At 45.4% G+C, this 22,935-nt stretch overlaps 1 protein-coding gene across 1 annotated transcript; it reads right to left on the bottom strand.

Annotated features, from left to right (window-relative positions):
- Window positions 1-259: 259 nt before the first annotated feature.
- On the bottom strand, window positions 260-14,581 carry LOC131887034 (LIM/homeobox protein Lhx3-like). Its single transcript, XM_059235522.1, has 7 exons — window positions 13,752-14,581; window positions 9,823-10,052; window positions 7,546-7,890; window positions 7,036-7,253; window positions 1,720-2,008; window positions 664-846; window positions 260-588 (listed from the first exon to the last, which is right to left on the bottom strand). The coding sequence occupies exons 1-7, from the start codon at window positions 14,027-14,029 to the stop codon at window positions 554-556; spliced, it is 1,578 nt and encodes a 525-aa protein (XP_059091505.1). The 5' UTR covers window positions 14,030-14,581; the 3' UTR covers window positions 260-553.
- Between the last annotated feature and the right edge of the window lie 8,354 nt (window positions 14,582-22,935).

The raw sequence follows: 22,935 nt of genomic DNA, 5'->3' as shown, positions 1-22,935 counted from the left end.
GAAAGAAAGACAGAGACGACGAGGGAATGAGGTGGCACCAAAAATCCCACTGAAAATGAATGTGCCAGGCCATTTAGGGTAGATGGTGGTAAGAGATGGGGGATTACGTGGGAATTTGTTCAAAAGGTGACTTAAATTGAAAATGAGAACACTCGTGGAATATCACCTTGAGTCAGGAAAGTGGGAGGGAGACCGCGAATAAACTGTGGACACCACCAACCCACCACCAAACAACCATTCTACCATTCAACGAACTGAGTTGGACATTTATGAGGCAATTTATTTCCAAAAAGGACACAAGCAAGTTACGAACAAACGATTGAATCGAAATCTCGAAAGTCTCCAATCTCATTCACTTTACCCCAGGGGGAAAACAAAATGTACGGATCCCAATCGCCATGAGCCAACGTCATCATCATTTTCATCATCATCATCATCAACATCAACAACGACGACGTCGACAACCACCAGTAGTGTGCAAGTCGTTTTGTTGTAAATGTGCGAAGAACGCTCTTGATGATGAGTTGTAGATCTGTTTGCGGTTCGTTAGCGGTTACCATGACTCGCCCGGAGCATCTTGCATGTCATCTGTAAAGGGAATCATGATTTATTTCTAAATGAGTGTATGGCAAATAGCTCCAAGAAAGGCCAACTCATCATTACCTCGTTCAAGGAAGGCCGATGAGCTACAGGATGATAATGACATGAGAGTCAGGTTTGCGTTGAGATCTCGCCCAGGATGATCAGGCTCGTCCATGTAGGCAACTTCAGAGCCAAGTCGGGGGGGACGATGCCCGAAGAAATTATCACAGGGGCTTTGATGGTTTTGTTGCAGTGGAGATGGGCCTAAGACAGAAAAACCGAAAACAAACATGTGCAATCTTGGATTGAATTGTTATATCCATAGCAATGGTATTTACATTTCCGATAGCTCGGACGGAAAAAAGCCCTGGGAGAGGTCATAAAATCTTTACTATTCCCTCGAATGAGAGTAATCATTTCAGGCCGTAAAAAAGATCCAGAGCAATGGAATTGCCTACTTCTTCTTCTCCTACTCCTCCTCCTTCTTCTCATTCTCGTCGTTGGAAGTACTAAATGCAAAAGTCCCAACCACTGTTAGTCCAGGTTGGCCACCCTGTTTCTGTCAGACCAGAGAAGAAACCATTCCCATCATGACTGCCACGGCAATTCGGGCATTCTACCAAGTGAGCTTAAGCGGTTTTGTGCAAGTACACACTCATTCTATGCGTACGCACATAAATACAGTACACACTTAATATGAGGAGAGACGCTGGATATGTCTGAGTATGTGTGTGGCGTTGGTCGCGGCTCATTTACTCCCTTCATTTTCTCATGTGCGGTAGTCTGCTTCTCTGACCTCAAAAAAGTCGAGCAATTTTGTTGTTCGAGGAAAGAGTAGCTGGCACCTGGGAGATCATAATTTGGCGCCAACATGCAAGAAGTTGAGAATCCGACCGATTTAAATAGGCATCAAGTGGGCCAACACGCATCTACCGACCGTACACCCACCGTCCATCCATCCATCCATTCCATCCGTCCATCCAGTGGAAAAGGTGTCTGTCTCCGTTATGCCATGGGAAGAAATGACTGAGCCTACCTTCGACGATCTCCCTTTACTCAAGGGTCAAGAACTTTCAACTCTGGTCCATCCAGAAGCAAACAAACTGGGCGTCATGTCTCTTTGATTGGCTCCCTCACCTGGCAATGGCGATCCATCCAGGGGTTGTTGAAATGGTGGGTCATGTCCAAGAGGTGCACCCATGAGGTGAGACGAGTTTGATAACGAAGTGGGGGAGTTCGAAGAGCATGGTGACAAACCATAGAGTCCCAATTCAGTGGTTGAGGGTCGACCCTCGTGAAAGTGGAATCGATTGTCCTTATCGAATCCACGCCATTTCTGCCCCTTGGTCCCGAAGAGGAACTTGCCCCGCGTCGTGGGTGTTTGCTTCATGCGTCTCTCTTTACTGCGTTTGTTCTGAAACCAAACCTGGAAAAGGCATGAAAAGAAAGGCTTAAACGAAATGAAACTTGTTCAAATTTGCTGCTTTAGTCTCGTAAATAGAGGCCAAGTGCCTGAAAGACATGGTTTATGGTTGTCTACGTAAACGTAAACCGACATTTTGACAATTCCACAAGGGAACACTGGCAGTGCTTTTTGACACTAACCAGTACTCACTGTATGTTCAGTTCAAAGGCGGTGGGTGCTTAGTTACTCAATCTCGGCCCAAGTCTTGGTCAAGTCTAATTCATGCCGTGAAAGCTCATTTTCCTAATGAAGATGCCGAGTTTTTTTTCACTCTACTTGGCCCTCAATGTTGGGAACTGGCACCCAACGCAGTTGGCAATCAGACGTGCATGACAGGTTGTTGGGTTGATTTTTTCTCTCTCCTCCAAAAATGGTCAAACGAGTGGTAGCAAGTCGTCCCAGCTCTCGAGGCAGTCTTTACGAAGACGAGAGGCGTTTTGAAGCCCTCAAGATGGATTCTCATGCCTTAACCCTGTCCCATAAGTCAAGTGATGTAACTGAAAAGAAGAGATAACTCCTGGGATGGCTTGGCCAAAAATTGTCCACCGGGATGTCAAGATGGTGCGACGATAGTCCAACCCCCGCCGTTTAGAGAGTTTCTCGCTCTCTCATCTGACTCGGGCACGTTCACATCTTACTTCAAGATGGGCTAAGGAAGAGAAGGAGGAGGAGGAGGGAAAACGACCAAAACTGATTTTATGAAGATGTCAAGCGGCACCAACCAACTACTGTAGAACCATCCTCGGACAGGTTCCTATGAAGATGTCAAGCGGCACCAACCAACTACTGTAGAACCATCCTCGGACAGGTTCCCTCTATCCCTTTTGGTCTTGATGTGGGTGAGTGTGACAGAATCAAGCTGGAATGGAATATTTTTGTTCACGTTCTCAAGATAAATGACGTTAGAAGCAACATCCCCGTGGAACTCTCGAGTGGAATACAAAACGAAATGGACATTGAATGGTCGTTCTAGCCTTTCGCCGTGGCTCTGATGGACGGATGAAGCTTCGTTTGCCAAGGTGTCTGGTGTGTGACTGCTCGCTCGATCAAAAAGTTCGCCCCAAGTTATTCAAACCCTTTCTTCTTGGATCCTCGTGGTTGAGATATCTAGGTCCTGAATTCATGTGAATCGTGTTTTTTGCTTTGGTTTCTTTGACTCTGCTCGTTGCGGAGGATGGAAGCTAAAGCGACGAGGCCGCCCGCTGGGAAAGACAAGACAGGGGAATAAGTCAGCTGTAGCAAGATGACAGAGAAGCTCATCACGAGTTCAATCAAGTTAAATGTTCCTTGTATTAGCGGCCACGGCTTCTCTCTGTCTCTCTCTCGCTCTGATCTGCCCATCAGAGGGGTGAAGCGATAGATCCAAGTTTTGGGTCGTGGTCGCGTTGAATTGGCCTACCAGGAGCCACTCCAAGAGACGAGTCATGAGAGTTGTAGATCCAACCACTACAACCACCTTTACCTCAACAGCGTCACCAACAGGCTGAAGTCTGAAGAGGAAGCCTCGTCATTGTATCTGTTATCACAGCGGGATTCGAGCATGAAACAAGAAGACCTTGGCGGTGGTACTCTTGTTCAAACCAGGGGAAACCATGACTTCTTTGCACTGGCAACACTAGCTTTTGGCTACTGCATGCCGCATACTAGAGCACACACACACACACACACACACTCACACACAGAGAGCACTCTTCAGATGTCATTGCTGCAAAAGAAGGTTATCGGATGGGAGAGAGAAAGAAAGAAGAGCAAGGGGAGACCAAAGAAGTGAAACAAACCCTCCGACTTGACCTCCGAGCTCTTTGAAGTCCGTTCACAATTCTCCACGGGTTTCCCGGTTACAAGTATATGTACAGTATACCTACCTACATACCCACCCACTCACTCACTCACTCACTCACTCACCGACAAGCACCGTTCACCCGGGCAAAAAGAAAAGCTAGAAGAGGAAGAAGCCCTCTCGGACATGGAAGCATTTGCTAAGCTTCCCCGCAAACTTCTCCACTAACTTTTCTGATGGATTGACTCTTCGTGAAGCAATGACAGGATTGCAACATTGCCTGACGTCGGCGAATTGCACAAGCAGGAGCAAAAATCAACCGCCTCTGACTGTTCTTGTGACCTCTGCCTAGTGGGTGGTGATGTGCAGTAATTTGGCATTTGCATCTACACGCCTTTGGCTTCGCATGTTTGACGTTTCAGCTGCTCTTTTTCTATCGTATCTATTTTCCGATACTATTCTTTCATTGAAAATGCATGAGGTCGTCCGAGGATCTCCCGTTCCAACTCCCAACCTGCATGGATCGTGTTCCCTTTGTTTCTTGAAAGAATGTACTGTACGTAAGTAATTTCCCATTTCCCTTGTCTTCCGTATTTTTCAGTCCAATGACCTGTAACGCTTCCGAGATAGATCTTAAAGGATTACCAATGCTCGAATCAATCCGATTGGGAAATGGGCATGATCCCCCTGTGTACGAGCCCACAAGTTCTGATATGACCTCTTTCTTGGTACACCAGATCAGAACCTACCCATTTGAATAAGTCCCAAGGACTCAGCGAAGGAACGGTCAAGCTCGGAGATAGTGCAGGAGGACGGGCGCTTTTCTTTTCCTACCCTTTGCATTTGCACCTCTGTTAGTGCATTGTGTGCATGGTGAGCAGCATGGGTCGAGGAGCCTTCCTGTCCGAGAGTCGATCTCATGGAGCATCAAGACTATTCGTGCATGAAAATAGAACTTGTTTGTCCAAGAGTCGACCAAGCATAACCGAAGAAAACAAGTGGCCCGCTTTGAAAACGAGATCTGCCATTGTTTAGTCTCTACCACCACGGTGCAAGCAAGTATTGTACATACAGTATACAGCATCCCTTTTTTCCGGCGTCACAAGAGAACAAAGCATCCGCCAAGATATTGATCTTCAAGTGTTATGATTTTCAATCTCTCTTTCCTCTCTTTCTTTGATAAACGGTAGTATCAAACATGTGAGGCGTACCCCTTTAGGTACTGTTGTGTACACTGTACATATATGCAATATGTGTGTACAGTGTACATGCAAGCTTCTGTGCTGTAGGTGGATATGAGATGGAGCCCTCCTACAGACATTCCCAATGACACTTTGTGAATTCCTCAAACTCAAGTCGACATATCCCCATGATCTTATTTGATCTTTTTCATGTTTGGAGCTCCGGGGATTCTCCGTCGGAGGGTCATGGGATCTAAATTCATCCAACAGGTGATTGTTTGACATGTGGATGGTGATACCCATTCTCCTCTCAACAATAGAGAGAAGCGATTCTGCCATTTTTACGACTGTATCGACATTTCAGATGGGGGCGAGATTAAATTCCAGATTTGTGCTGGGATCTCCAATGAATGCGAGCTTACGCACTACATGAGTGCATAGAACAGGTCTGGAATGGCTTTTCAGTCTCCGAGTCTCAAGAAGAGGACCATCATCATCATCATAATCTGATCTCCTCAGCGTTTTCAGGGTTCAATTCAGGGGAAACTTTCAGAATTCTTCGGGTGACTACGTATCTCGCTCGTCGTAGCCCTTGACTCACTCACGCAATACTCTCAGTGACACCTTCAAAGAATCGTCTAATTGCTGAGTGGAAATGAATTGTGCACTAATTACCGTTCTAACACGTCATGAGATCTTTGTTTGTGGCTGCCATGCCTCTATAAACTAGCCAACGATGGCGTACTCACACGCACGCACGCACACACACATACACTCTCTCTCTCACACACACAGACACACCGTACAATAGAGTATTGCACCAGTGGCAATCACGGATGCCGACTTCACTTCATAGTACTGATCTTTAAGAACTCCGTTTTTGAAGCGCTGGGGTGGAATCGCACCGCTCTCTAATTGAGCCTGTCAATGACATCAGACCCTCCGGGTCAAAGCGATTAGAACGGAGGTTAGAGAGTAGGCCTCCCGTTGTTCAAAACAGGCTCATATCCAACCGTAAGTTTCCAAATTCCAAAACGTATCAGTCTTCGGACTAGGATTTCTTCCATAAATAAAAGCCCTCTTTGACTTGTGCATGATGACAACGATGATGATGATGATGGTTACTGTCGCCTGAGACGACATTTGGGTACCTATTCTGAGGCTCCGGAGGCAAATTCCTTTCCTGCTGAGAGTAACAACCACGTCAACGAAGGCTTCCGCTGACTCACACCCAACAAGCTATAACACTATCCTCTGTATATCTCAAGTGACGAACTCGATGAAGTAAAGGAAGCTGACGACGACGACGAAGCGGATCCTTCGTTGGTGTGAAACTCGTCAATCAATATGTCTTCATTTTGCTTGAGAGCCAGAGGATGGATCAGAGCATATTTCATTCATACACCAGAGTGAAGGCCATTGAACACCTCCAGGGATGTCGGGTAGATAGATGTTGGTGCTACTCCCACAGCCATGCCATACGCACACACTCACACACACACTCACCTGGTCGAGAGGCTCGCTCAAGTTCACTATTATGCCATACAATCATAACTAAAGACTTGAGTGACGTGCACAACAGCCAATGATGATGAAGAAGAGTGCTTGTTTCCGCTTCCGAATCCATCATCGAAACGCATTCGTGGATCGATGGATCCAAATACACGGAGGGAAAAGGTGCGAGATGCCTGGCTTGAAATCGTGTAGTCAATGGTAGTGCCAGCCTGGCTCGTCATTGCCACAGGTGATTCGTTGATGGCAATCATTACCATTACAAGTATGATTATGATTATCACAGTTCTCGCCGTGATATTCATGACACCTTTCAAGTTGACAGTTCAGAGAACAAACGCTATTGCATTGAGAGAGATGTGCAAGCACGTAGAACGGATGAATCGTCCATGTACGTGCATGGCTTGAGAATGGACGAGGTGTGATTTTGATGAGCACTTGTCGTAATCACATGGTGTCGATTGACGACCAAGAATTCGCTTCCATCATCAGGGATTAATAAAAATGTCGCCTACCTGGATGACTCTCATAGGCAATTCCGTCTCCTTTGCGAGTTGCTCTCGTATATGACGGCTAGGTTTCGGCGTTTGTGAAAAAGTGGCCTTCAAGACCTCCAACTGTTTGGCCTTGATCGTCGTTCTGGGCCCTCTTCGCTTGTTAACTCCATTTCCGTCGTCCATTTCGAGAGAATCGATGGGATCACCACAAAGTTGGCTTTTCTTTTCACCCTCTTCTGAAACACACAAACACATACACTAGTACATCACATCCACACAGCTACAGTACACACATGGTTCAGAGGTAACGGCTTTGGTAATTAGTCATGCAAAAAGAACCACAAGCCAGCACTCAACCAAAATGCCACAAAAAGCTATTTCACGAAATTGGCCGTGATGACTTTGTTGTCACATTCGATATCTGATACTCGGCAACTCTGTGAAGGGAACACGCTTTGGCTAAGCCCATGGAAAGGCAAGTCGCCATGCATCTTATTATATTGTTCTGATGCTTTTCCAATGCGTTACCTTGTTCATCCTTTGCACCTTTAACGTGCGCTCTCGGATTGACATGAGCAACCAATTCAGGGGTTTCCTGGTCAGGGGGAAATTGTGGCTGAGGGAGGCTGGGGAACTCGTGGGCCGAGTTCGATGACGATGACGGAGAGATCAATTCCAGGGACGACGAGATGATCGAATGTGAGCACGATGATGATGATGATGATGTTGGTGGTTGTTGTCGTTGTTGGGTATGTGTGGCGTTGAGCAACGACGACTCATTGGGCGAAGATGTTCCTGCCATTGATAGATTGAGTTGTGGACGGGTGAATCTGTCATTCTCTTCCGCGTAATCGTCCTCGTCCTCGTCGCAATCTGAAAATGAGCAGAACCCCATGTTACTTAATTGGTCAAATCAAAATGCTGCGAGATGCATATTCAATGAATCTATTAGCATCAAAATCTGGTCAGGAATGTCGAGTGTCCTGTTCTTCTTTTCTCCCCAGGAACGACAAAGTACTCAGAGGGCTCGAGCCCTTGTCAGTCGGTTGTTGTGTTTGGATTGGCATTCCAATCTGAGATTGGCAGTAGGGCCTCTTAACTGGAGGGCAATTTCCGAAAACCACCACTTTAAATGGAAAAACGGTTCTCTGGCAGTCATTCAAAGCTCCCAGGTCCATCTGAGGAAGGCACGTTCGTTCGTACGTTCCTTGCCCGTTGATCCTCCCGCTCCTCCTATTTGCATTATTTTCCCAACTGATTTTGATTGATGGAAGTTGATGAAAACTCGATTTTCTGTCGTTTTACATGATTGATCGGTGCGAGCATTGTGGTTGGAGTCAAGCAAGAAGCAATCCTCTTCTTCCTCCTCTCATTCTTTCCTCCACGTCACATCGTGGGGAGGAAGAATCAGGCATGTTATTCTCTCATTCAACCGCAGTTTTGGTTTTTGGACGAGAAAACCAACAGATCCTCTATTCTTCTTCCAATTGCCTGTGCAGCAAAAGACGTACGTTCGTACCCGTAGGTACAGCCCTACATACAGTACAACAAGCCTCACTGACGAGTCGAGTGGCAACGGTGGCATGAATCTCTTTTGAGTGAATTACTACCTCCACTATCATGATACGTATGAGTCGTATGCACTAGAGATTGTTACCACAAAGAAGGTTGAAAGATATCGAGAGCAACCTCTGGTGTCCAAAGAGACCACCAGCCTTTCACCACGATTGAACGAGGACCACGACTACCCTGTTAGAGGCGTCGACACCAAACCTTCCCTCCGTGTGTATGCGGCAGCACTCCGTGGAGACACACGCACACTTTACATTGGAGCGACTTCTTCCTTTTTACGTTCCGTTTTTCGTGGTGAGGACAAGATCGAGATTTGCGGTCAGGTTGACAACATGACAAAAAGACATTCACTCGAAATTGGTTTGTTTTCAATCTGGACATGATGATTGATCATTTACGTGGGTGCCATCTTGTTCCCAATTAGACGAGGTACTGGTGGTTGGTTCATGTAAAACAATCAATTGGCTAGGGTATGTGGACCTTGATCCAATCTCCGGATCAACCAAAATCATGTGTCACAGTCGCAGTATTTAAACTCGCTCACGACATCTTGACATTTGTTCGTTCCTCCATGATTCATTATGGATTCATGAAAGCAGTAAAATCAAACTCCAGAGTGACGACAGTTCATCCGTACGGTCAAGGCAACATTGTAAGTATTCACGTATTCATACACCCATAAAGTGAATGTAAACAAACCCTGATTGCTACGTCATGTCAAGTGTGCCCATCCTATAAGTACTGGCAAATAAATTGCCGTTAATGATTTCAAGGGGACAGAAAGAGGTGGGCATTTTACAATCCCGGTCCAATTTGACCGCAGGACCCCCAAAAGGCCATTCATGATCGTGCATAGGGACCTGATCGAATGCATATTAAATCAGGCCTGACCACGTGTATGCCATGATGGCATGTACAATGTAGGCTCGTGGAGTTGTGCCCTCCTTGACTGATGACGTTTGATTGTAGTCCTATTTTCATGTCCCTGTCAAGGTTTGCATTTTTAGCTTTCATGGCATGCCTCTTTATTAATTGTATCTTGTTAATAGCCTACCTCTGATGTATTTGTCACATGTTCCCAGACCCTGGCGGCCCCAGCTGATTACGTTTAATGACAATTTTATTGAACTAATTTGATGGGGGGGCTATTGTCATAACTGAAGCTAATGGATGACTCTGTGTGACACTATTCGACAGGCTATTTGAGCTTGTTTGCTGCTGGCGACTTCTTACCGTAAAAGTAGACATTGTTGCTTTGATTATTGAGAACATGAGCGACGTAATCATCTTTGCAGACAAACGCGCCATCCATCATGACAAACAACTTATCTCCCGTGTTGAGCTGACGCTTACACATGACGCAGGTGAAACAGGTGAGATGGAATATTCGCTCTTTGGCTTTTCTCACCATGTCGTTGGGATGAATCACGTTTTGGCATCCACTGCATCGGGGTCCATATCGTCTATGTAGAGTGAGAGAAAGAGACAGAGAGAAAGAAACAGTTACTTTTGAGAGCAAGGTGGGCGATCGGTTGTATATAGTGTACACAAGCATGACATTTCAATTTTCAAACAAGACGGGTGTGTGCGTGCATGTGTGTGTGTGTGTATGTGTGCTTTGTAGGTATTGTAAAATTCCGTGGCCTCGCGGAACAACCCTTTAAAAAGTGAAAAGTTTTCGCCCACTCCGTCTTCCTATTATTGTGTCCACCACAACAGTTCGAGGAGTCGTCCAACTTCCCTCCTCTTTTTCTTCGTCTTTCTTTAAAGCGACACAATTCCAAACTTAAAAGCCTTCAAAGGGAGAGATTTATGAGGTTCCTTTTTCAAGTTGCCCCCAAAACGAAACCCTTCAACGTGAAGAAGGGCTGCTAGAAATTTTCTTCCCCTCTCAATCAATCCTTGAGATGAGAGAGAAGACCAAGCAAGCACCACCACACAGAGCCCTGCTACCATCCATTCGTACTTGGGTATACCCAGGGTAAACCCAGCCAAGCTCTCATATCCCTGATCCCCTTCAGTTGGCACATATAAGCACTTGCGATATCGAAGGTTCCTGCTGATTTCTTGCTCCCTGCACACCTGATTGGGATCATGACAACCTGTTTGGAGATGATGGAATCCAAATCTTATTTTTCCCGAACAATCAGCCAAAATACATTGGGACATGGTAACAAGTTGTTCAATAATTTTCCTGGTGGTGTTGGCTCGGATCCAATTTTGTTTCCCACATTTTCCTCAAATATCGATAATCTATAGTATTATTCTTAGGATCGCTTGGGTCTATCCCCTGAGTAGCGAGTCTGTCCGTCCGCACGGTAGTAGATCCTCAGCAGCTTTGGACAACAACGAAACACGGCATGAAGAAGCCAACCATGCACCCACCCAACCCAAACTACCAAAGAGAGCTTCTTCTTCCCCCCAAAAAGTCAATTTCATGAGGAGAATGGTGGTCAAATAAGAGAACCAGGATCAGAGAGCTGCTCAATCGATTTATCTTCCTCGTCTGGCTTTGATCGTCAACGTGATGAGACACACTCTCTGATCCGCCAATGCTCAAACCAACCCACATCTGAAGCCTTCTTCATTTTCTTTGTGGTCAGTCAGGCAGGATCAATGTCTTTTCATAACAGAGCCAATCCTCGCCTCGCTCGTTCTCCATCCATGGTTCCATTACAAGTGGAACGAATTGAGAACACAGTTCTCTTTTATCTCGTCAACTCTGGATCCAGAGCGAAATTGATGTCAGCAAACCACTTGACCGTTGCCAATGCCAATACCAATCTGCGAAATGAGTGTGCGAGTGTGTGTGTGTATGTGTGTATACATGTGTGTTGATGGTGGAGGTTGTAGTAGTACGACGGAGTATGCACATGATGGTAGAGTGATGGTTGGTAGTGCTTGTTACTTTGTACCGGTCTCCGTTAGAAGTCTGGGAAAAACCATGAATATGACCAAATTACTGAATGGAGCTCATGTTGGGCATATTGGCGCCTGACATTAGCGTGGTAGAAAAAAGTGCTACCATTCTTCAAGCCCCAGGAGGGCCTCCTCAAATTCTATTGCACTTCGTGTCATTTGGAAGGCAACCCTGAAGAAAACCAACCTCTGAAATAAATGTTTAGTGTCTCCCATTAGAATTGGGCCGAGTTACCCACCACGTACGTATGTACGTACGTAAGTTCACGTAACAAAATATCAGAAGACTTTGTCCGATGAACGAAAATCGGCGTCAGCTCGTCCCTACCTCTCTAGCTGGCTTGCGAACCTATGAAGAGAAGTTTGAAATAGTTTTAAAATACCTTCGACAGCCATTAATGTGAGGCGGGTTCGCCATTGACCCACTAAAATACGACACCTTCTCACGCGAGATCAGACTTCAGGTTTCATTTGAGATGCAATATACAAGCTTTTCTCACGTACAACTGGTTCGTTCCCTGTTCAATGTGCGTCAGTCACTGCCGAGACTTGGTGAGAATTTCAAAATTCGAGATAGACCGACTGTATAGACCGTACGTACGTACGTACATGGCCAAAGACAGAGAGGGTGGTGCGTGTTTCCTGCCCTTTATTGGCCACAGTATTCGTTCGACCTCGAGTAAAATATAAAAATGTTTATTTATATGTCTCTCTGATTCGCCGATGAAGAGGTTATTGAGCGGGATCCCATTTCTCCATAAATTGCCATCACTATTAATCATGATGTTTGCTTGAGGGACTTGTTTAGCCTCTACACAAACAGAGTAAGACTTTTATCTGGACTTCATTCTCTTTGATTTGAGAGAAATCGGAAGAACATAATTATCAAGTTGGTTAATTAAGTGCAGATAGAAGGGCAAGAGTTTAAACTGATTATTCTACTTTGACCATCGGGGGTTGTTGCAACAAGTTCAGGCTTGTTCGTTCACCTTCCCTGATTGAAACCAACTCATGAATTACAGTTTGAAATAATCTGGAATTTTGTTTTGAGTTTAGATGTTGGACTGAGTAATCTGAAAAGTCTCTTCGAGCTTCAATGAAGTGGAAGATCCGTAATTGCTCTCAAGGAAAACGCGAAAACGCGGACTTTATTTGCCCCAGTTAAATTTGGGGGGGGTTCTAAAAACGCTCATATGTATGGTGGTAGTTTCTATCTCTGGTCCTTCTTTCATTCGTTTCTTTTTTTCTTCTTTTCTTTCTTTCTTTATGGTGGGTTTACTCGGTAGTCGCCTGGCTTAATTGCGGCAACTGTTTCTCACGACCTTCGAGCACAGTTGCAACTTGGGATCTTGAGCAAAGTTGGTGCTACTTTGAGCCAATAAAACAGATGGATATGTCTGCCATGGAGTCTAGTCGTCTTGTTCATGTATTTACACAAAATTGTCGAGAACTCCCCACCACACACTTTGTGTGGACTAAAACAAACTAACAAAGTAGGTAATGCACTTCTGAAAATCGTTCACCCAACATCTCAATTCGTTTGCAGCCATTTGAAACCGGAGTTAATGCATCCCACCAATCTCAGAGCAAAGCCACCAAGGATCACGAGATGAATATGGAAAGTCGTTCAAGGTGAATTCCCTCCAAATGGCCCATTGACAGCCAACACTTACGGGCAATAATTAGCTGGCAATAAACATAATGCCATGTCGCTCCGACAGAAAAGTGGTTTGAAGGGTTTTTTAACGTGAACTGAAAGGCTCCAGAGTGAGCGAGCGTGTGTGTGTGTGAGTGCGTAAGGTGTTGTGTGGGATAGTTGAGAGCTCCTCGTCTTGAAATCTTTCGTAATAACTCGCCACAGAAAATTGACCAATTCACATTCCTTTGTAACATTCACGACATGCAAATACTAAATGAGGTCCAAAACACCCAATTTGGGGGCGACGTGGTAAAACCCAAAAGCCACACAGAAACCATGTGAAGAGGAAAACTAATAGTAGTAACAATAATAGCATCATTCCCCGTCCCCTGTTAAATGGTATCCCATTCGCCATTTATAGGGAGCAAGAATATAGAACAAACGAACGAACACTTTGCTAGCTAGCTACCGAGGCTTTATTCAAAATAAGGAGAAGAGGAAGACGAGGAGGATGAGTCAGTTGAAGCCATGTGCTAACAATCCTCACCAACCAATTGCTGGGTGGGTGGGTGGGGTTCAAACGTAATCGTAATCAAGTACATACTGATAAAAATCATTGTGGCAAAATATCTTGCCGTCTCGTGCAAAACATTTCTCTTCCAGTTGCACTCCGCACTCGGCACATTGGACACAGGTAGCGTGCCAAGGCTTGGCTAGAACCGTGGTGACAAATTTATCCTTGATAGACTCCCCACAACCGACACAGCAGATGGGTACTTGACTCGTTTCACTTGACATTGAATTCGACACACTTGAGGATGTGGGTGGAGAACTGCCTCCAGGTACCCCCACCCCACCGCCGCGGAGAATCCCCATTGTCATTCTGAAGGATTATCACTCTCAAATAATTCCAATCAGTGGCTATATAACCCCAAAAGGTTGATCCAGCTGTTGCCGGTCGCCCGATTGTTGCGGTGTCAACTGTTGCTTGCGCCACAACCATTCATCATGAGACGAATCAGGCCTACCCAAGCTAGTGGTGGTTCTCCTTCCCACTCCTCCTGCTCGTCCTGGTCCTCCTCAGTCGGCTCGATCTCCTCCCGAGTTTAATGAAAGAAGATGCAAGCAGCTTTGAGGGCTCGCCGATCCGTCTGTAGATAGGCCGTGCGTGGGGAGAAGTGCGAAACGAAATATGTCGCGATCTTCAGGCTGACAACTCCCGGTGATTGAGTGACGATCGCCAGTCCCGATAAGGATTTGGCGGAGCTCAAGAAAATAAGTTCTCCCGCTAAAAATTCAGCAGGTTCTTTCGAGGAGTGAGCGCAGGCAGTTCCGTCGCCCTCGACGGAAGGAAAAGAGGACTCGCCTCCGGATTCCCGGAGCAGTGAAGATGGCCACGCGAGACAGAGGAGCCATGGAGCCAGACTGCGAAGGAGAGGACGGCGCTCCCTGTGTACTTCCAGCTTCCAGGGCGCCGAAGACGACGACTACGACGACGACGACGACACGAGATTTTCCCTCAAGAAAGTGCATGGGATCTCGACTCCCTAGGCCGACGCAACGAGGTGGTGGATGGAGCAACCACGGCCAAGGTGAGCATGAGGTGCCACAAAAGAAAGAGAGGAGGAGAAAGAAGGAGAATAAAACGGTACAAGACTCTGAAAGAGAAAGAAAGAGAGAGAGAGAGAGAGAGAGAGAGAGAGAGAGAGAGAGACGAGAAGGAGGAGTCAGATAGCATCTCTACACCCAGCCAGTGGGCCAGTGAACTCAGTGGCTTAGATACAAACATACAGGCGTAGGCCCCCGCTTCCTCCTTTTCTCTTCTTTTCTGTTCAGTTCTCATCCTCTCCTCTCTTTTCTCTCTTTCCCTCTGATGATCACTTCTCATGGCCAAGATCCTCTCTGGGGTTCGTGAGGAGAGAGACGAAAAGAAATCTATTTACTCAGAGCCACGAAATTGCTTCTTCACATTCACGTGTGATGTAGTTTCTCGGCATGGAACTACAAGCTTTTGAATTGGGCCCGGACTTGGGGGTAAGCCAGGACCTGAACGAAAAATTGAGGAAGGCAAGCAGGCAGGCAGGCAAGCAGGGAGGAAAAAAGACACGAAAGAAAAATAAGGTCTCGGAACTAGAAAGGGACAGAGACACATGAACGAGGAGACCAAGAAGAGAAAGAATGGAAATGCTTGCATGATGTTTTCCCAAAGTGTCGTGGAAGGTTTGCCTTTGTCCACAAATATAACATGACACCAAGGTTGGCCATACCTTCACCGAACATAACTACTTTGAGAGAGAAGAGACAAAGAGGAAAGCAAAAGCTCCCAGTCCTAGTACGTATTTGGTGTGTTTCAGTTTTTTAGTTGCATCCTCCACCCTTTTTCTCGCATTCAGATGACCGTTTCCTGAGTCGCGCTCTGGAACAAAATGTCATCAAGAACTTTTACCTGGGTATTAAGAACCATGAACTTTTGTCATGTCATATTTTTATTGTAGATTATTCAGCGAGACGCTGGTTTCTCAGCCATGGGACCAGGATGCTCTTTCCAAATGATATGGAGCCAGGCTTTTGGTGACATTTCAGCCAAGTTGGAGAAGATCGAATGGAACAACCTGAATCTTTGCTCTGAAAACGAAAACTTGGAAATTGAGAGCTAGCTTATGGATACGGGCTTTTTTGAAACAAAACTGCTTAAGGTGACATTCCTGGTCACACCTCAGATGTCAGAAACCACTCCTGGAAGTAAACACGCCGTAGTAATGTATGACATGCAAGAACATGAGCCTTTCGAGCAACGCGGACGAGCTGTTGATGAAAAACGATCGGTCAAAGTTTCATTGTAATCCACCCGAGAACACGTCGTGTGAAAGTTGTAATTAAGTTGACCCCAACGAGCTCACATTTCACCCTCCCATGAATATTGTCAAGTTGGAAGCCTCAAGTGATCAGGGACTTGACTGAACTCGCCGTCACCGTCGCCGTCATCGTCATCATCATCATCATCCTTCGCCTGCACCAAAACACAAACATGAACTCCCCCTCCTCCTCCTCCTCCTCCTCTTCTTCCTCCTCCTACCCCTCCTCTTTGTGGCATAAGCTTAGACGCTCGTCCACCAACAATCCAGCATGCCTTGGAAGATATTCCCAATCTTTCTTCTCATCTGGACAGTTCAACGCCGAGCAAGCACTAAGCCGGCCAACCCTGCTAGTCAGTACTGTATTGTCTGGAGCGAGAGTGACACGTGTTGGAATAATTTGTGGGCGTCTCTGGAACAGATTTGACTTTGAAACTTGACACCCTTCCGTTGCATGGGACAAAGAGGGCAGAACTAGAACTTTGAGTGAGCTAGTTCTGGACATGTCTCCGTCTACGTACATACCAGGGACGATGATGATGATGATAATGTTAGGAGTATTTGTGATGAATGCAAGTGAGGATTCCCTGGGAGTAAATAGCCCTTCATGAGAACGCTCGAACCCCAAGATGAAAAGAAATATTGAGATGGAAACGTCAAAAACAGTTCCAATTCCCCCTTGCACACCCCGAACGATTCAGAGTACCTTGATCTGGGGCAAACATGATGAAAGTACAGATATGCAATTTACCATTACAATATATCGCTGCCTTTGGCAAGTTGGCAGTGATAGTTAACGAAGGGACAAAACGTCATATTAAACCGAGCACTAAGTACGAAAATACCTACATAATCTGGGTACTCCATGGGTAAAGATCAAGATCCAAACGAATCAGACACTTTGCGGTGTTTACATTTTGAACTAGGGATGTTGTGAAATAGAGGAGGCATGGACTACCTTTGTATTCGTACGTACGTACATACGTACATTCAATCTTCAACGTCATTCTCTGAAATGGCTTCGAGCAATTGCCTGGTCATGGAGTTGAAGAAATGGATTTCAGAAAATGATCAATGGACGCGGAATTGATTAAGTTTGTGCCTTCGGGTGAGTTCGTCGTAAGCTCTACAAATTTCATTCATACTTCGACCACGACATACGTTACTTTGGTGAGAAACTTTTTTTTCCCGCCCAGCCATGATCACCAGAAATTTCACTGATAGTTGCAGGGATCTGTAACCACACATTTGCCTATTCCTCAACAACTCATTTTTAAACATTTTTTTTGTTTGTGTGCATTCAAGTGCGTGTTAGAAAAACAAACAAACATGTGCGCCATGTGATGCTATCAACGATAGTGCCGAGCAATAAATGGAGTACCATGGCATGAACTGCCAATTGCTTTTCGAATCTCTTGGGACTTGAGGCCAACTCACTTGGAATCATGAAAAGCAGTGTTCCCATAAAGATCTCTATGGACGTTTGGAAAGTGCTTGGCAATTCAAGTTGGTTCAAGTCCATGCTTCGGTGGCTCCACTGCAGAGGTTCATTCGATCGAGCTACCGTACTAGTGTGTTCCCTTGGACCATGAGGTGGAGGATTTGTAAACGAGGGGAACATGACCAATGCAGCTCGTTTTGTCGCACTATTGTGTCTACACGTGTACTACCGTACACATGTACGTACATAACAGAACCCTAATAACAATTTGGTACTTAGGCGCAAAACGAAATGTTCGTTATTCCAGCATACGTTACTATACTACAATATAAAACACCCTCCCTGTGCGTTGTGTCGGGTGGCTCGTTTCTCTACGACTTCTTTCGTCGGATGGCGTGCTGCCATGCATGCTAACAGCTCAAACCATCTGGGGAACTTGGACCTGAGCAAGCAAAGCTATCAAACCAACTAATCAACATATCAAGTGGTCGCTCCCGTCGACAAGACTGGATAATAGTATAACTTGAATAAAACCTTCCCCTGGGAGCTCATATCAGAGAGAAAATATGACCATCCTATGACACAGTAATCAAGAGGTAGGTACAGAACCACTTTTATACGCCATCAGCACTATCAGCACCACCACCACTGTCGCCATCATCATTCTCGATTCTAAGTAAACCCGAAATGGCCTCGTAATTTCCCCAGAGAATAGGGAACAAAAATTTGTTATGAATGTGGTGGCGGTGGCAGTGGTGGACCTTGGTTTGAGGGATTTCGTGATTGCTTGGCATATGGCCGAAAGACAAACAAAAGCTTCAAGTGAAATAGGAGCCCAATCTAAATAAACACTAAACAGTTTGGCCGCCGCCCTGATCTGACCTGGTTGGGGGCTTTGTCCCTCCCTCCCCCCTCCCTCTTTCACTCCCCCAAGTCGTCTTGGTGGTCTTGCGGTTGGAAAGATCTATGAGCATACAATATATATATTACCTTCCGCATGCTCTTCAGCTCGTTTGGTAGGGCACATTCGAAAACCATATTCGTTTTTGCATGCCCCATGCAAAGCCAGGTCGCCAATTGTAAAACAATTGTCGTTCTGAGGCTAGTTAGAATCAACACCATGACCCTTTAAGTCTGATGTTAGTTTGTCACGAAACACTTGCGTTCAATTCATGAGGGAAATAAGTATGCACCATGAGTGGAGAAGATGGCCTTCTGTGGAAGGTATAATAGAAAACTTTTTGGAAACATCAAAGTATTTCCGAAAAGAAGGTTCTAGAGAGGTCTCGCCATCATCCTGTGTGGAAGCGTCTTACATTTCTTCCAGCCTCATATTTTTGCGGGCTCAATTTGCATAAGCTTCATTTTCATCAAAGAGCAATTGAGGTTTGAGAATGTTCACCCTCATTTTCGTCCCATTTTCATTCTACTCTTCAAAACGGATACCTCGGAGGCTGGTTCTCATCTCCAACTGCCATTCATGGTCGGTGGTGTTCCTCTACTCGCTTGTCTCTTCCTATCCGGAGGAACATTTCTGAAGGGTTCTCAACTTGACTTGCTTCCCCTCAAGCCACAGACAGACCTAACAGTGCGTGTGTGTGTGTGTGTGTGTGCCCTTACTCACTCACATACCCAGGCGACAACCAAGGAATGGAACCAGAATGAGAGACCCACTCCCTCTCACTCACTCACTCCCTCACTCGCCCACAGAGGTTCGTTCTTCTTTTCCGTGCTTGTCTTTACTCTTCAAAAGCTTATCTTCAAGTTCCATTCTCTCTTTCCTCTCTGTTCCATGGAGGACTGACTAACTCGACAGAATCGGCAGCTCCATCGACAACCGAGAGAGCGGGGAAACCTCACCGAGTAGCAGGCATCAGCTGACGGGCAAATGTAGAAAAGATCCCCTCGAGGGACTGAAACCCCGGTTCTTATCTGGAATCGTCAGTTGGTGCCATACCACTCACTGGTGTTGAGGGGAGAACGGCAACTCACGACGGACATAATATACGGAGCAGGCTTTTGCCCGGCTCTGTGTTGTTGATATTTGTATGTAGGTACGAGTTGGACTCTTTGGCAAGATGCAGACGTACACATTGCACTTTCGTCGGGTTATTTTTGGAACCGCACGAATTCAATCCAAGTTCAAACGAAAACCATCGGTTCAAGAAATTAAAAGAGATCCTTGGAAGGTGCTTTGATGGCCCCAATATTAAGGATAGAGTATAAGCTAGAATATTTTTTAGGCATACTCTACACGGCATTGAACAATCAGGTCACCGACTCACTCGATTGACCTCATTCACTTGGACCTCTGATCAGGGTTGTTATTTTGTCTATGCATTATGCAAAGTAATAGTTGCCAGGATTCAATCAACGTATGCCTAATCACGGGGTCTAATGCTCTCAAATATGTGGTTAAGGTCCTGGGGAAAATCATTGGCTTTCAAAGGTTGCAGACATCATACTGGACAGACGATCACGCTAATGCCTATGATTATTTTGTGTGGTGTGTGTGCTTCAATCCAGCCGAATTCTCAGCTTTGTCTCGGACCAAATGTAGAATGCTAAACACATGCGTGTTATGATTTTGAAGGTGGCGAAGACTGTTCAACCTGCTTAATACGAGCATTCAATTTGACCTTCTTATGTCAGGTAGAAGCAGCTTCCCAATCGTCATCTGAGGAGCAATCGAATCAATCAAAGGTTGACAGACTACTTATTCTAGGAGACAGTCACATCGTTCATTCCATTTGTCTGCCTTTCTCAATTTATCAGAAGTTTTTTAACGTTCCTTACCTCATGCAGTCATTTGTTGGTCCCACAACTCGTCATTCAACCCTTTGGCAGAAATCAAGTAACCTGTTTAGTAAGCAGACTTCTGGAACAGATTTCTCACAACCATTCAACCTACCTACAGCACAGTCCTGTATTGTAGGGTATGCAGTATATACGCACACACACTCACACAAGTCCACCACCGCAGTGAACACGAGCCCAGTGCAAATGTCATTTAATATTGATGATATCGTGTCCTCGAGCATTCCTCCTGGAATATTCGTGGAACTTGGAAATAGGAAAACTGGAGCCAAAAGGGAAATGAATGGATCCCTAGAGTCAACGGGGACATGGCTTTTTTATCATTTGCCAAAAAAAACAACCATATATGCACACTTTTACTTTAAATGCAGGAGTCAAATCAGCACGATTCAGGATAGCTTTGGTAGACCATCACAATTCCAATGTTAGTTCCAATGGTTGTCTATGCAATCATGGACTTGCAACGTGCCCCCAACTTCCTGGGGTTGAAATAACAAGAGGCATTGGAACAAATAATGAAAAGGGAGAGGGAACAGAGGGAACTACTGTACCTCCAACCGAGTTTCAACGACGACATCAAGGTGTACGATCCCTCGTTGTACACCGGGAGCATAGTAACAACACGAGGACACGAACTAAATTCACAGCCAGGAATAATTGAACTGAACCCCAGCATGTCAATGAAAAAACTGCGGCTCCGGGTTGACTAAGCTTGACAAAGGTGATTGATAGGGTTACCAAGAGGCAAGATGAGCTGAGAAGACCATTCCGCCAATGGTATCCAGCCAAAAGTGCGAAACAGAAAATCCCGAATGAAAAAAAAACTCATTTCAATTAGACTATTCTAAGACATCGAAGAAAACGCCGGACGTTTTTCATCCCCTTCCTCACAATCAATCTGGCCAAATCTATTCAAGGCTTGATTTCGAGAGATAAGGCGACCCTGTGGGACTGAACGAAATGCCAACTAATAAAGAAAGACCAGAATGAACACTCCCACTTAAAAGGCAAATTTGTCAACAATCCTCCATGACGGTTCCATAATTGAAGGATTAATATTTGATGTGGAAAATTCGACGCTCTTTTTGGAAATTGAATCACCGTGGTAAAATTGAAATGGTCTATTGTCAGTCCTGTCTTTACTTATGCCTCATCCTCGGAATTGAAGAAGCTAGGAATCATGTCAGAAAATTGTATATCTTCTCGATGCTGGAGACGTGGTTTGGAGATTATTGGTTCCAACACGTCCGCGTTGCAGTATTTCATTGTTCTTTGGGTTCCCTTGGGTCCAAGGAACACATCCCTTGTTCTTCTCACAAATAACATGGTTGCTACCACCAAATCTCCAGAGTATTTTTCCTCTCCATCTTCGGATCAGAAGCCTTACAATATCGCCATTCTGAATGTAAGAGTGAACAATAGTCATGAGTGAACAGGGACCCAGAACACTGGTGGTTGAATCATGTTCCACCCCCAAAAACAGAACTTTCTCTCTTTTCATCCAATTTATTCAATCTTCACACCTGAGAGTCCGTTATCAGCCATGCGGTTTTTATTTGAGTCAATGCTTCCATATTCTGACACGATGTTTCTTTTAAAACAAGAGACCTCTTTCGCTTGGATGTTTGTCGCGGCATTCTCTCCTCTTCTGCTTGACTCCTTCTTCCTCTTCCCTTTTTTTCTCCTTCTGGTTCTGTAATGAGGTAATCTAAATGCATGATCTGTTGATATCAGCTATTAATCTGACGATTGTTGCACGCGCGGCTGCCTCCTCGACCTCCTCCTTCTCCTTCTTTCCAAGATTTGTTTTGGCTGTCTTTCACCCGAAATGCAATTCCAGCCACTCAGATGGGTCTTCTTCCCCAATCCAATAATTTCGATTTCATTGATCGTTGATCACACCCCGTTCCGAGAAGAAAACTATCATGGCCACATCTCAAGCACTTGTTTTATCTGCTCCTTCTATCTCCAATACGAGTCGAAATGCTTTCAGGTTTGAGCATAATTTCCTAATGATTAATAATGCGTAATATTTGCCAGGAACAAAGCCAAATCACATTCGTGTTCAGGGGATTTTGTTTTACGTACTCGCAGACTTTGAAATGAACTGAATCGTCTCGAGGGTGACAAGCCATCTTCTCCGAAATGCAACCAAACATCCATCTCTCTTCGTTTGTTGGAGATGGATGGATGATGTGGCTTGTGGTCGTACATTGGGGTCGGCCCCTGGAACGAAATCCCTCGAGATGATGGAACTCCTTGGGCAATGGGCGTGGGTAAGGGTACATGCCCAGTTGTCCACTCACTCGACAGACGCCGACAGAGTCCAAACTCACATTCCGTGGATCAAGTGAAGTAGTCCAGTAGCCCGGAAGGAGTTCATCCACTGATGGTGGTACTGTGGTATGACCGTGGTGGTGGTGGTGGTGGTGGTTATGGCTTGAGCTCCCCCAATAATAAGGCGCGAATCTTCATCATTTTCTCCGTTTGGCCTCAAAGCCATTAGACCCACCGACAGTGGCCAGTTTCGCCCATTTATCAGAGGCATTGGAGAAAAAGTCTCCAGAAGGCTCTCGTCGGTTGTAGTTAGTGTGTGTGTGTGTGTGTTGGTGTGCGAGTTTGTATATGTTGTTCCTTGTGTATCTTTCTATCTATCTATCCATCCATCCATCCAT

The sequence above is a fragment of the Tigriopus californicus genome, chromosome 9 (genome assembly GCF_007210705.1).
Source record: "Tigriopus californicus strain San Diego chromosome 9, Tcal_SD_v2.1, whole genome shotgun sequence".
NCBI lineage: Eukaryota > Metazoa > Arthropoda > Copepoda > Harpacticoida > Harpacticidae > Tigriopus > Tigriopus californicus.
Note: the sequence above shows the minus strand (reverse complement) of the source record. Positions and strands in the feature narration are given on the sequence as shown.